The sequence below is a fragment of the Vanacampus margaritifer genome, chromosome 17 (genome assembly GCF_051991255.1).
Source record: "Vanacampus margaritifer isolate UIUO_Vmar chromosome 17, RoL_Vmar_1.0, whole genome shotgun sequence".
In the NCBI taxonomy this organism is placed as follows: Eukaryota; Metazoa; Chordata; class Actinopteri; order Syngnathiformes; family Syngnathidae; genus Vanacampus; species Vanacampus margaritifer.
This window is the reverse complement of record NC_135448.1, coordinates 3,515,152-3,529,609: the sequence shown is the minus strand read 5'-3', so window position 1 is coordinate 3,529,609 and position 14,458 is coordinate 3,515,152. Positions and strand designations below refer to the sequence as shown.

General features: G+C 39.0%; 1 protein-coding gene across 1 annotated transcript in view; it reads right to left on the bottom strand.

Moving 5' to 3' along the window:
• Positions 1-845: 845 nt before the first annotated feature.
• asns (asparagine synthetase) overlaps positions 846-14,458 on the bottom strand; it is a 51,582-nt gene continuing 37,969 nt past the window's right edge. Inside the window, exons 8-12 of the mRNA XM_077549231.1 lie at positions 12,514-12,620; positions 10,080-10,180; positions 7,365-7,446; positions 7,114-7,269; positions 846-5,799 (exon numbers count right to left, since the gene is read on the bottom strand). Of these exons, the coding sequence (XP_077405357.1) occupies positions 5,590-5,799; positions 7,114-7,269; positions 7,365-7,446; positions 10,080-10,180; positions 12,514-12,620 (656 nt within the window). The 3' untranslated portion in view covers positions 846-5,589. The remainder of the gene's footprint in view (positions 5,800-7,113; positions 7,270-7,364; positions 7,447-10,079; positions 10,181-12,513; positions 12,621-14,458) is intronic.

Genomic DNA, 14,458 nt, shown 5'->3' with positions numbered 1-14,458 from the left:
TAGCTGCCCGGCCAGTCAGGAGACTCATAATAAAAGCAACCTTAGCATTATCGCTAGGGTATGTCTGAGGTTGTTGGTAAAAAATAATAGAGCGGTGGTGTAAAAACGGGCCACAATCACCGGGCCCACCACCGTAGCGTGTAAGAAGTGAGAGGACCGGTTGCCTGAATGGAGTGGACGGGACTGGAGGTACGTGCACCGCGGACACACCCGGCTTGGAACCACTCCCTACCGGCATTCACTCCATCCGAGCAACCAACTCCTCCAGCCGACGACCCAACATGGTGACGACCCCCTGAAGTTCGGTGATGGTTGTCTCCTGTTGGCTCACCCGGCGCACCTGACTAGCCAGGGCGTGTATGACCTCTTTGTGTTCTGCGGGATCCATGGTCGGAGTGTTCTGTAATGATTTCCGGAAAAAACGGATAGGGGATCCCACAAACACTGTCATATTTACGAATAAAATTAAATGACATCCACTACATACCCGTCTGCGGGTTGCCTGATCTGTCTGCCGGCGCTTCGATCAAATCCACCAAAATCGTGCTACATCACCTTTGCCACCATTTAGACCTGCTTTTTGCCAGTCTAAAATGGAGTCCACTTTTTGACACCAAAATGGGAGATGCGCGGCAGCCATGCCTTCCCTGGCACAGAAGTAAAGATGCGCCCATTTTTATGTCGAGCGCATGGAAACCCACAAAAATGGGGCCCTTGTTCTGCAATTGTGTTCAACTTAATTGATGCTTGCCCCTTCTTCGAAGTCATCAACAATTACTGTGGTCTGCTGTACTTTAGATTCTACTCATACCTGTGACAGATACTGCATAATGAAATGCAAGAAACAGATTTATAGGCTTTATTTGTTGCACTGATAATGAATATCAGCAAAGCAAATCATGATTATGTAGCATGCAAAGATAATGCAAAGGCAGAAACTGAACATGTAATGCGTTAAAATGCAAACATTGCAATGTATTGTGGCTAACCTTACAATAAGTTAACAAAAGCCAGATTGACAGAGCCTTGTATTCAGATTACAATTGTGTTATAAGCTCAAACGGAATGAAAATGCTTCATATAAAATCCTCAGTCAGAAAAAAAAGGCTGAATCCAAATGAAATTTCTTTTGGAATCACAGTGAGGGAATATTTCTATCGTCAATTTAATCAGAAGTAAAAAGAAATCTTTGTTTTACTGATGTGTGTCAGACAATATTTTGCTTGACACGGCGTTTGGAAAGTCCCCAAAAATTTAACAAAAATTGTTATGGGATACCACTCAGTGATCTATCATTGGCATGTTCCAGCAGAAGCAGAAAAATTAAATGTGCCTGTATGCGAATGTGTATGGTGATAACACTAGATGTTAATACAGTTACAGTTTAAAATGAGGGTCTCTGCGTCTGTTTTGTACAAACAAACATAAATCGCATGTTCACATATATTAGCGAAAGTCACATGTCTGTAAAACAGCTTTTCTGATTGAATGTAGTGGCACATGCAAGCACCGTTTTTGAATAGATATAAACAGAGCTGGGCAAAACCGTCGTTACATCGGATCGTCATCGACCATGCTGAATAGCGAAAAAATAGTAATAGGAATCGAACCCGGGTTGTCTGGTCAGAGGGCGAACGTTTACCTTATTGAGTTAACAAGCCAGTACTGGTCTTAGTGTTTGTTTGTTTTTTGTGTTGACATGTACAGTATGTTAACTCCTTGTCAGACTAATGTTTGTTAATTATTGCATTAGGCTTTGAGTGAGGTTGTACAATACATTGCGTCTATACATGGGACACGAATGGTTGAGATTAGGAAAAGGCACAGTGAGGTTGTAGACCGTTAGAAAACATGTAGTCAACACTAAAGCAATCACTAACCAAATAGGTCAGTCAGATAAACACTCGTCTTCCGACCAGATGGACTGGGTTCGAGTCTTGCGTTTGTATTTTTGTGCTATTTAACATGGCCGATAGAGGTCGCTAAACTAAAATACGTAACACTTGGTCGTGATTTGGCACCTTTCCAAAACGACCTATGTGGTCGTATTTATTGGAAGACTGTCTCCATTGACAGATGCCTACCTTTCGGTGAGTGCTTCTGCATTTTCGGTGAGTGCTTTATGACGCAAAACCTTATAAAAACACACCGATAGAGAAGGACTGTCTGTACTGATCAATGGATGTAACGTAAACCTGCCTCAGTCGGTGCTCAATCCATTTATTATTTTCAAGGCTTCATGGCAATAAAGCCTTCATTGAAAATGCGGAAGCACTCACCGGAAGTTGGGCCTCCGCCAATGACGAGCTGATGTAACGACGGTTTTGCCCACCTCTGGATATAAACAGTTATACTGAGATTTCCAATCGGAATGATTTCAGTTTGGGTGACAAAAGTCTGCATGCTAACCTTGCTAATAATGATACTGCAGTGGCATTATCGAGGACTACTTCATTGTAGTATATGAGGAGCTACATGGCTAGAAATCACAATAATAAAAATGCTTGTAGATGCAGTAAAACAAACAAAAAAACATGCATTGTAGGTTAATTAAAAATATTCAATTATGAATCGCTGTCTATGGTCTGGAATTGACTGGCGAGTCCAGTGTATACCTTGCACTCTTGCCCCAAATCAGGTGGGGAAAGTTTCCAGCTCACCCATGATCCCAAACCAAACAGGATAAAAAGAAAGGGAGAAAAGTAGATAATGAATACAGGTACAGATACAGGTAAGTCATCCAGCACCATGGAACAAAGTGTGTTAGACTGAGGAGCTTCACCTGTAATTAAAGTAATTTCTAACTTGATGAAGCAGTATATAGCTAGTTCAAGTGATCCAAAACTCTTTAACAAAGTGAGTCACAGTTAGAAAGAAGTTTTCCACACTCAATACTTCTGTACCACATTTTCTTAATGGTAGAATAGCTTTTGAAGATTTATTCTGTGATACAAATCAAGTTGTTTGACCTAAAAAAAAAATAATAATAATTAGGGATGTTCAATAACCCTTTTTTTAAGGAGTATAAATACTCAACTAATAGGTACAACAGATACCAAGTCCAGATACCACTCGTACTTTTCCTCAAAATTGCATGAATTTAATGGTAATTTTCTCTGTTCTTCTCATTTCTGACCGTAAAAGAGGTTATCAGGCCTGGTATCACCCTGATACCAATACCTGGTATTGGTACTTGCCTATCGCTAATAATAATAATAAAAAGAATAACTTATTTTTTATATATTTATACAAGGCCATTCAAGTGACCCAAGAATGCTGAACAATATTCTGAGAAGAAAATGTTGGCATGGGGAAATTTAGTATATGATATATATAATTTTGTATCTATGAAAAGATTTATTCAAAATAATACAATATTTATTATAAAATAAAATTTGTATAAATATTAAAAAATATTGTAGACTGTGCCTGTATTTTCTTTCGTGACACACTGAAATAAATTTTATGACTTGCCTTTGAATGTGGATTACACAAATTCACAATTTTCTGTTTTGATATTGTATAGATTTAGCTTTGGTATTAAAAAAAAAAGTCTATATACCCCTGTTCAAATGCCATGTTTTTCTAACAGAAAAAAATCTGAGCAAGAACAATAATTTCAACTTTCCCCCCCATTAATGTGACCGATAAGAGTGTGCCATGAGAGATCATCAAGTGTGCCGTGGGAAATCATTAAATGTCAATTATTTCGAAAATATATATATATATATTTTCTAATTTCTACTAGATGACAACGTGCATAATGACCCTGTATAGCCACTTTTTGTGAATCGTTTTGCTAAATGCCGTGAGATTTTTTTCCTATGTGAAAATTTGCCTTGACTTATTAAAGGTAGAAAAACACTACCTATATAACTCAAGTTGTGAACAAAAATAACATATTTTTATATAACATACAGTCAAGCCCGAAATTAGTCAAATTTTAATCTAAAATTACATTTTTTTCCTGGATTGGAAATGACACAGGTGTCTCCCTGGTGCAAAATAATAATAATAATCTCAGTTTTTATATACATTTGAACAAAAAGTGGCACATCCAAAATTATTCATAGCCTTCTCAAAAATCAATAGAACAGGCTTTATTGGCTATTACAGCAAATAAAACACATCCTATAGTTGCTGATTAGTTTTTTGCATTTCTCGGCTGATCCATCCATCCATTTTCTTAACCGCTTAGTCCTCACAAGGGTCGCGGGGTTGCTAGAGCCTATCCCAGCTGGCTTCGGGCAGTAGGCGGGGTACACCCTGAACTGGTTGCCAGCCAATCGCAGGGCACACAGAGACGAACAACCATCCACACTCACAATCCCACCAATGGACAATTTGGAGTGTTCAATTAACCTGTCCTGCATGTCTTTGGAATGTGGGAGGAAACCGGAGTACCCGGAGAAAACCCACGCAAGCACAGGGAGAACATTCAAACTCCACCCAGGAAGGCCGAAGCCCGGACTCAATCTCACGTCCTCTGCACTGGGAGGCGGACGTGCTTAACCAGTCAGGCACCGTGCCGCTTCTCGGCTAATATTTTTGCCCATTCATCTTTAGCGATGAGCTCCATCTCTTTGAAGTTGGAGCCCTTTTGTCGGAGCAGGTCACATATGAGTATTTGACTTATTGTCAGCTACCATTCAAACGGTAATAATGGTTTATATGAAAAACAAATATTGGAATATAATATTTGTCAAACTTAATGCCAAAATGTCCTTATACAACATGTTTTCTGAAAATGCTAATCACTTATTTTTGGATGAAAAGGATGTTTCTCTTAGTGTTAAATATGTTTTTTTTTTCTAGGAAAACGTCTTGCAAGTGCAAGTAGTGTCATTAGAATTCCTTTTTTTAGGTTCTTTCTGTCTTTCTTTCACTCAAGCTGTCTTTACCGTTAATGCCATTGTTGTCTTTATTATATCTTATTGTTGTTGCAATGCACCAGAGGAATCTGTGACTAGCAGTACCAGGTGAAAAGTGAAAGGGTTTAATGCAGGGGTGCCCAAGTACGGTCCTCGAGAGCCCCTATCCAGCCTGTTTTCCATGTTTCTCTCCACTAACACACCTGATTCATGATCAGCATCATTATCAGGTTTCTGCAAAGCTTGCTGGTTAGCTGATCATTAGATTAAGCTGCGCTGCAGGAGGGAAACATGGAAAACAGGCTAGATAGGCTCGCTTTCTGTCTGTCTCTGTCTCTCTCTCTCGTTTATTTTGGGTTAATTTATTTTATTGTGTCACAAAAAATTGGCATATTTACAGGGGTGTGTAGACTCTTTATATCCATAGTATATAACCATTGTCCAATAGGCATGGCTATTTTATCATTGAAGATATTTGTCATATAAAACCAAGGCAGCGTAAATTGCATAAAACAAAATTCTACATTTAGTGAATAATCCCATCTCAATTATATGTATAGGCTTGCTGCATATTGTTACTCAGTTGTTTGATGAGTTTTGTACCCTGCTTCTATAGTATTTCAATTACTAAGTATTGACACCCAGATAGATGTCCTGAAATTGCTTTGTAAATTTGCTATAAAGCGAAAATTTCTGTATGGGCTTGACATGCAGTTACTCAGTAGTTACTGTTAAGTTTGTAGATGGACAGTGTGCGGGCTGATGGGTCGTTGGCATCAATCCAGCGTGGCATCCAGAAATGGGGGAGCAACTCAGCATGGCCAGGGTAGTGTTTTTCAAACACCTCTCTGAAGAAGATGGCTTCTTTGGTGGTGGGAGTGTTGTGAGGAAATATCTTTAAGGCATTCGCCATCTGGCCGTCAGTCACCTGTCAAAAAATAAGACAAGAATCACGTACTTTTCTCTATTTGTCACAGAAGTTTACATTGAAGTGCATTAAGAAGCATTTTCTCTGGGTACTACAGTTTCCTCCCACGTCCCAAAACATGAATCTAAAGGTCTCTACACACCAATTTGACATTGGTCAATGTGACTGACGTTTGACCCACTGTCATACACCTGTGCGCATTCCGGAGTAATACCAGTATTCCTCATTCCAAACCAAAAGCTTCACCAACATTTGTCAGAAAAGTTTAATCCAACATTCCCTACTTTCGCATGCATTTGCCTCTCACTGAGATACCACCTTTAGTCTTCAGATGGCTGTAAAATGGCGACCCACCCAAACTGTCGCCAAACAATACAGATTTCCTGAGCAAGGTAACTGCCACATGGGTCTTTATTTTTCCCCAGCTAGCTGCCATCATCCCTTATATTTTGATGACACATGAGGACATACATGTATCGGTTTCGGGTTTCCAAATAAGATGTTTACCTCCCAACATATGAAGGCTTGTTTACTATGTGTTTTAGCCGGGTTTTCTCTTGAGAGTCTAGTGAAAGCTGGCACTCTAGAATGAAAATGAACTGTTGTTAAAAAAACATTCATAGACATCAGAATAATCGTGTTCACAAAAACGTCCATCAGGCAGAAATACACCTGTAAATCCCCATCCAGTTTCATCCATCCATCTTAACTTGCTTTCTTTATAGGCGTTTCACATTGCTTGGCAAAGAGCGAGCCGCCATTCTACATCACCACGCACTGAATGCGCTGCGACATAATTAACAATAGCGGCGTACATCCAAATAAAGTTTTTACAAAATTAATTAAACTGGAAATTATTATTTTAAAAAATGAATCTCAAAGTTTTGCTAGTAAGAACCACATAAATAATGTAGAGCAAACTTGTCATGACAATCGGGGTTCGTTTTAAAGCAGATAGACTGCTGCTAAAAAATAATGTTCTGCTCATTTGTAAATGAATAAATATTTTATATTCAAATCCCACTAAGTTTTTTTCTTCTTTTTTTGCCATCCTTTCATTCCTTGGTGCACTTAAAGTATTGCTAAACATTAGCAAGAACGCTTGAGAATATTTCCGTTGATGCTCATTGAACAGTACACGAGTATACTTAAAATGTTGCATCAACCTGTCAAGGGACTACAGATGGAAAATAGTCACTGGCTACTAATCAGTCATATTTACACGCAAATGTTCATTAATACATATGCACTGTACATATGTCGCATTTTATTGTAAAGTCTATCACTGCAATTGTCTTTAAACTTCACACATACCACAGATTCAAGGTACTCCTCAAGAAAGATATACCAGGACTTCTTAACAGACATCACACCATCACTGAAAGCTTCTTTTCTCCTCCACAGGATCTCATCAGGGATCAGTTTCTGACCTCGGAACGAGTCCCTCAAAAGGTATTTTTCCACTTCATGCTGCGGACAAATATCAAATACTTAATATTAGGAAGTTATATTTGACAAATCCCAGTAAATAGTGATTAAAAAACAAGTTGTATAAAAGAATGAACCTTGGGATTTCTCATTTCCTCAGGGAGGGATAGGTAGTATGCTGTCAGTCTGTGGTCCAGGAAAGGTACTCTGAGCTCCAAACTGAAAGATAAACCACACAAATTAACAGCAGGCAGACACTTTCTGCTCTACTTCTCTTCCGCACTGACTTTTGTGCTGTATTTTAGTCCTGACTCTCATGCCAGCCTCCAGCTGCATTTTTTTTAAAACGAAAATCAAATCATGGAATTGGTCAAATAGTCTCGCAACACAATTGAAAAAAAATTCTCCATCCCTGTTGGCTATACCTTAGATTTAAGAAATGCCAGCCAATTTTGTCTGTCTTTTGTTTGGCGCTGTCAGTTTCCTGATTTGTCTTAAAATTCAGAGAACAGGAGCAGCTTTATTGGAAATGAACAAGCTGATGGTCTATGGTGAGCAAACAACACTCAGACTCAGTGAATTCAGTCGCAGGTTGAATACGACTTCTGAGTCACTTTGCATATTGGTTACCAATTTGGAGAAGTAATCCGTTCATTTGACGCCCCATTGAGAGTCACATAAGACTCAAGGCTGACCAAAATGATTGTTGGCCTTTTCCCTAAACAACTGTTATTTTAGAATCTTCTCCTGGATGTTGATAATGCTGGTGCCCCCTTTATCTCCCGCACCCCCTCATTCTTCTGCGCTTTGTGTTCATGATCAGGCTAGCCAAGGCCGTCTTCGGGGCAACGAGACGATACGTTTTGGTGTGTCAGCTAGACAGACAGAGCACTCAGAGGAACAGACTTACACACACACCTTAATGATCATACAAAGCATACACAACCCTATTATCAGATCCTTTTCGTTGGCTCTTCACAACCCCTCTTCTTTCCCCAGATAGTCCGCCGTGGAAGCGTTACCCCGGGATTACACCGGTGTGTGTTGAGTCTCCGCTCTGTAGGCGCAGCCTATTTGTTTCCATTCTATCAGCTTGTTCAAATTACACGGGCTGCGTGTGCGTTGCGGATCGACAGCGAAGTAGCTGCGTCGTGTCGGAGGCCGTCGCACGGATATAACTATTTTCTAATTTTGCCAGCCAACGCATCCGTCGGGAACCGTCAAATGGCACACATCTAGCGGGACAGGAAGACCGACGCAGTTTCAAAATAAAATTTCCGATTACTTTTCAGAATAAAACACTCGCCAGATCCTATTTTGCGATCATGTCAGTAAATGTCATAATGGGCGTAGCCAGGCCTGGAGTAAACGGGCCAGGTGCTTATTCACGGTTTAAACACCAGCGAACATTGATGAGGAGAGGTTTATATTGGAGGAGGAAAGCCACAAAATAATATATGACACGGCACATCCTTTTTATAAGGACAACCAAAAAAAAAAAAGGCAGGAAAAAAAGGTTAAATCAAAGGTTCCATTCCACCATCTATTTCTGCTTCTCTGTTGAGCACATACAAAAGTGTGTTTATTGTTGTTTTTAATGCCACATGATCGCGCGTGATCACGCGAGATCACGCGAGACACGGCGGGAAGTTGTCCGCGACGGACCTGCCGGACAGCAGCTGTGCGCAGCCAGTGAGTTTTGTTCATAAAATCGACGTGTCCGGAGCACGCAGTCAAGACGCAGCGGATCAGAGACGCAATGCACACGCATGCGGTGTAATCCCGGGGTTAATCTTGAAAGGGCTGCTGGACAGTGTGTCTGGGGTGTTACTCAACCTTCTCCCACATGTGCAAGTGCAAGTCTTCAAGTTTTGTTGTAAAGTATTTTATTATGTGGCTATTGAAAGAGGGTTTTCATACTGTGCCCCTCTCTATAGGAGTATAGCTTGGAATTAGGGGGTTTCCCCCTCATCGTTCCTCCCTTATGTTTTTCTTTTTTCATCACATAAATAGGGCGCAATAAAACCGCAATTTAACAGGCATCTCCATTTTGTCTCCCTCTGTTGGTCATTGTCATTTTTATGTCTCTTGGATGAGATGTACTGTTAAAAGTATTAGAGAGGATTCTGCAGCGAACGAGTAGCCCAACGGCCGTTTGTAGTTTTATCAATGGGGTAGATGCCACGGACTTCCAAAGTCACACACCAACGCTTTTTCCAGCCACTGCTGCAACACACAGGCCGCGTCCCAACACTCGCACCCCCACCCTCCGTTCAGCAACCCCCAAAACAGTCTTTCTTTTACAACTTGGTGGTCCTGTAGGCTGTATCCCTCTCTGCCATTGTTGTTTAACTTTGAACACGTGAGGAGCTTGCTACAGTAGGAAGAAGCTATGCCGCCGCTGCGCTGGTAAACACTGTTACGCAAGAGGCCTACGCAAGCTACGTACTTGGGGCACATACGCAAGAAGTATGATTGACAAGCCAGGAGCCAATCAATAACGACGCACCTGCGGTATTGATTGGCTAGAATCTAACATTCCCGCCACGTCCACAATTTATGAATAATATAGCAATTTTTTTGCTAACCATAATTACAAGCTTGTTGCAGGTTGATAAAGCGATTTTTAAGTGAATCAGACAACTTGATTTGTTGTTAGCAAAATCCTCTCTAATACATTTAAGGGAATTCCGTTACTCTGGAATTGTGCATGTGTAATGTCAATAAACTTTCATTCATTCATAAATGTGCATTTGTTGATAAGCTGACTGAGGTTTTCAGTGGTCTGAGAGATAATACAGTAAAATATCAGAAAGAAATGGGCAAGCAGGTGAGCCCATGCAAAAAGTTACCCATGTGCAGATGTGGTGCGATCAGCTCGGAGATTATCAAACAGGTAGAGTTCTTTCAGAAGTCGAACACTCTCTTCTGCACCTGCTTTGGGACTTGGAGCCTACAGAAGAGGTATAAAAATAAAATACACATATATGAATATGGACATTCTCCAGGCTGACTGTTACTGTCTTGTTCAAAAACACTTTAAAGTGTGTGGGACGCTCTGGGACACATTTTAATTAAGGCTGTCAGTTTAACGAGGTAATTAGATTAATTAATTACGCTGCAAATTAGTGTGTTAAAAAAATAACGCAAGATCAGATGATCATGAGTGGCAAGTCAATGTGCAAGCATTTGAAATTTGGCCCATTGAGGGACCTGTAGGCTGCAGTGGTGCGCCTGCTGCGCCACTACGAGTAGAGTGAACAACAGCAAGTGCAACACAGGAGAGCAAGGCAAACTTATTTGGACCTAGATCTCCCAGTGCCATCATTTTGACAGTTATATTCATTTCAATGTACATCTTTCACTTCGCCGGGACCCGCGTTAGATCACCATGTTAAATAAAAAACTATACTACACAGGATACTTTACAGCTACATTCTGAGACAAAGCTGACAGGGAGCTGACGAATCACAATGAGTGGTCGCTAGATCACTCTGGAGTTCCATTTCAAACAAGACCAGCCCACCCCTGGCTAAAAGGAGCCATACAGTAACCCGCTCCACTGTTAGTTGCGACGCAGTTTGAGGTACAGTAAAAGCTTATAGTAAAGAGCTAGATGATTGATGTGATGGCGTCATCACGTTTTTTGTGGCAGTACAAGCCTGATAATCAAAATCAATAAAGCTGCACCACCAGTCTTCCTCATAAAAGCAAGAGAGGGGCTTTATTAGCTACTCAAAACAGTAAGCAATAACCATATTAGGCTCAAAATGACGGCTCTCGGAGATCTAGTCGTTTTAAAATTCTGGTAGCTAGTGGTTAAATAGCAAGTTTATTTATAAAAAGTACAAAGATATTAACAAGAACGCAGTGATTTGTACCTTTTGTAAAAAATAATGTTTGTATTACGGAAGCAGCTCAGGCTGACTTATCATTTAAGACTCAATCGCAGGTAACATCATACGACCGAAGAGAGCAGACTTACACTCAATTTTATTTTAATTTTTTTTTTAATTGAAGTTTAGATTATCTTTTAAAATAATGTGTGGCCTAATTGGTTTGTTGATGTGCTTAAACTTTTTCTTTTGAATTTCATTTATGAAGCACACTTCAACAATAACAATTTGGATTTCAAATCTTCTCTTCTTGGTGTATTCAATTGATTAGTCATGCACTACAATTTTGTAACATCCTAGAATTATTATTTTTTTATTTGGGGACCTTTATCAGATATGAGATTAAAATTGATTAATTAGATTAGTTTATTAAAAATGCTGTAGATTTAAATTTTTAATCGGCTGACAGCACTAATTTTAATATGTTGTTATCAAACAATATAATATACACGGCAAAATGAACAGTTCCTTGAATCGATACATATTAATCGAGTATTTCATGATTTTGTAAATTACGTGCCCAAAATCTTCCCGGCAGGGCAATCATAGCGGCCAAACGGGATATGATGGAGTACAGCAATGTTGTTACCAGCTGGCTGTACTGTGCATGTGTTTATTCCTCCTCCTGATTAATCTAATTTTAATTTGCATTATGTTGTCTCGCTGCGTTGCCGTTTTTTTTAGCGAAAGGACTCGTCCATTAACTTCGATGCTAATGAATGAACAATGATGCATTAGCAGCAATTATGTCTATGTGAGTTTGGTGATTTCAATAACAAATTACGGACAATCTATAACACTTGGCTCAGAAGTTGGTACCGCTCTTTACTTGTGTCACTACTCTTCAATTTAAGCAAGCTGTCAGTATAACACAATCGGACTATTTAATATGCAAATTATGAGGCATTCTTTGCAGCATGTGTTTTATGCATTAAACACTACTACAGTATATGTCCTTGGCTTTTGTGTACTGTGAGACTGCTTCAATTCAACAATAAAAAACAGAGCAACCAACTTACTGACAGTGCGTCATAGCCTAAAGCATAGCATAAAAAAATGCAGAGTAAAAAAAAAAAAGGGAGGTGTGCGTGCCAGTGAACTGTCACGACTTGCAAAATTTACGAAAATATCTCATTTTTACAAGGCCGTTCCATCGCATCATCGCATTTTAAGTGATCATTGAATCATATTAACTGTACTTGTACACTTTCTTAAAAATGCTTTTAGGGTGATTTTGTCTCATGTCATTTTCACTTTAAAAGTTAAACATTATTGAATATAATTAATCAAAACAATTACTGTTACTGTATGGTTTTAGATACTGTAACTGCATAATATACAACAAATCTAATAGATTTTAAACATGAATGCATTTGAAAACATGGCTTGCCTTGTGGAAATAAATGTACCCTTGTGTAAGCTCATCTGATCCTTCTCCAGAGAAGATCACCACACTATCAGTCTTTTCACGGATGTACTTAGAAACCAAGTACATTCCTACAGTGAAGAAAAAAAGGCAGAGTGGGTGGGGGGTTGTTAGTAGAAACGGTCTCATTATATGAGTGACTTAGAAAATATGAGATTTGTTGCATCTGTAATCAATCTATCACCGAATTACCACATGTACATGTGAGATGCTGCTGCAGTACCAATATTTTTTTTATTCAGCAGCTGCATTCAAACCAGTTTGTACATAGTAAGAAAAGTGTACCAAAAATGAATTTGGAAAGAAAAAGTATGTGAAGTTTTGAACCCTTTGGAATTACTGTACTTGGATTTCTGCATAAATTGGTCACACAATGTGATTTGATTTTCTTCTAAAGTCAGACTACATGAATGTATCCCTATTTTGACCTGACAGACGCATGTAATCATTGTTACACGGATCTTGTTCTCCGCCAAAGACGTCCACTAATGTTCATTTGACCTTGTCTTGGGTCCTAAACATGGCGTGTTATTAAGGTTAATGTATCTTTTGAGGGTTTGATCTCTGTAATTATAGCCACTGGCGTGGCTTGTTTATTACAATGGTAACACGTACAGCTATATACGCTAAATACTGTAAGTCCATATTGTTCCATGTGTTTGAAAAAATAAAATAAAATAAAGAAAACATGGGTGAGACTGAAAATAGAACACATCAACTGGAGACAGAGAGTTGTCCACCCACCTCGCCAATCCCTCATTACCAACAGGGAAAAGAATGCTTAAGTGAGAATATCACTGCACAATTGAAACATATTAGTGCAAAATTCGTATGAAGAGGAAATGGCCAATGAGTGGTGAAATTCACTGAGTTGTACCTCCAAGCTGCCCCGCGCCATCAATGCACAAGCCGCGAATGACCACACTTTGGCTGGCTGAGTCCAGGGCCGTAGCTAGTCATTTGAATGCCCAAAGCAAAGATAGTCAGAGGCCTCCCACCACCCCTGTACCCTTTTCTCATTTTTGACAAAATGTGACCCATATAAAATAGGCCACTTTGCTCTTTGTGCTGTTCTGTTCTTTGATCTGACATCTTAAGTTAGCATTCTAATATTTACCACCAACGACTTCGACTATTAATTTTGAATATCATTGAAAATGAATTTGAAGAAATTATCATATTTACTGGGTTAAGTCAAGTCCGTAAAATTTTGTTTGAGGATTATTATCTAACAAATAAAGCATCTCAACAATTTACAGTTGATAGTTTACTTTAATCAAATTTTCAATGTCCCAAATTTCTTTTCAACAAAAGAAAAACTGTGACCATTAAAACTGCTTGCAAACGTCTTTACAACTTGAAAGAACCTTTATGAAAAACATTCCAGCAGCAGCCATTCTGTCATGTCTTTATCTTCTTGTTAAATATCGCAATAATATCGATATCGCTACATTTGACAACTACAGTATATCGCCTATCACGTTTTTCCAATATTGTGCAGCCCTACTGGCAAGCCTTTGCTGTTAAGTGAGATGTGCGTTTTAATGGTTTACACTGATCAATTTGTCTTTTGCTATAAATACGTCATGGGAATGTGGCTTGAAAGTTCACTGAAAATTAAAACACACAACAACGTCAAAGTCAACTCTCTCACAACAAAAACAGAAATCTTAAGTAAGATATAATTTCTTAAATTTAACCTTAAATTTTAGGGATGCACCGAAATGAAAATGTTTGGCCAAAACCGAAAAACTAAAATGAGAAATGCTTGGACGAAAACGGAAACACCGAAAAAAAATTATGTACATTTTTTGTTATCAATGTATTTATCATAATTAATAAAAAAATATAATATTATTATAAAATATTTAGGCCTATTTAGCACTGGCATTTTAACAAAGCACAATAT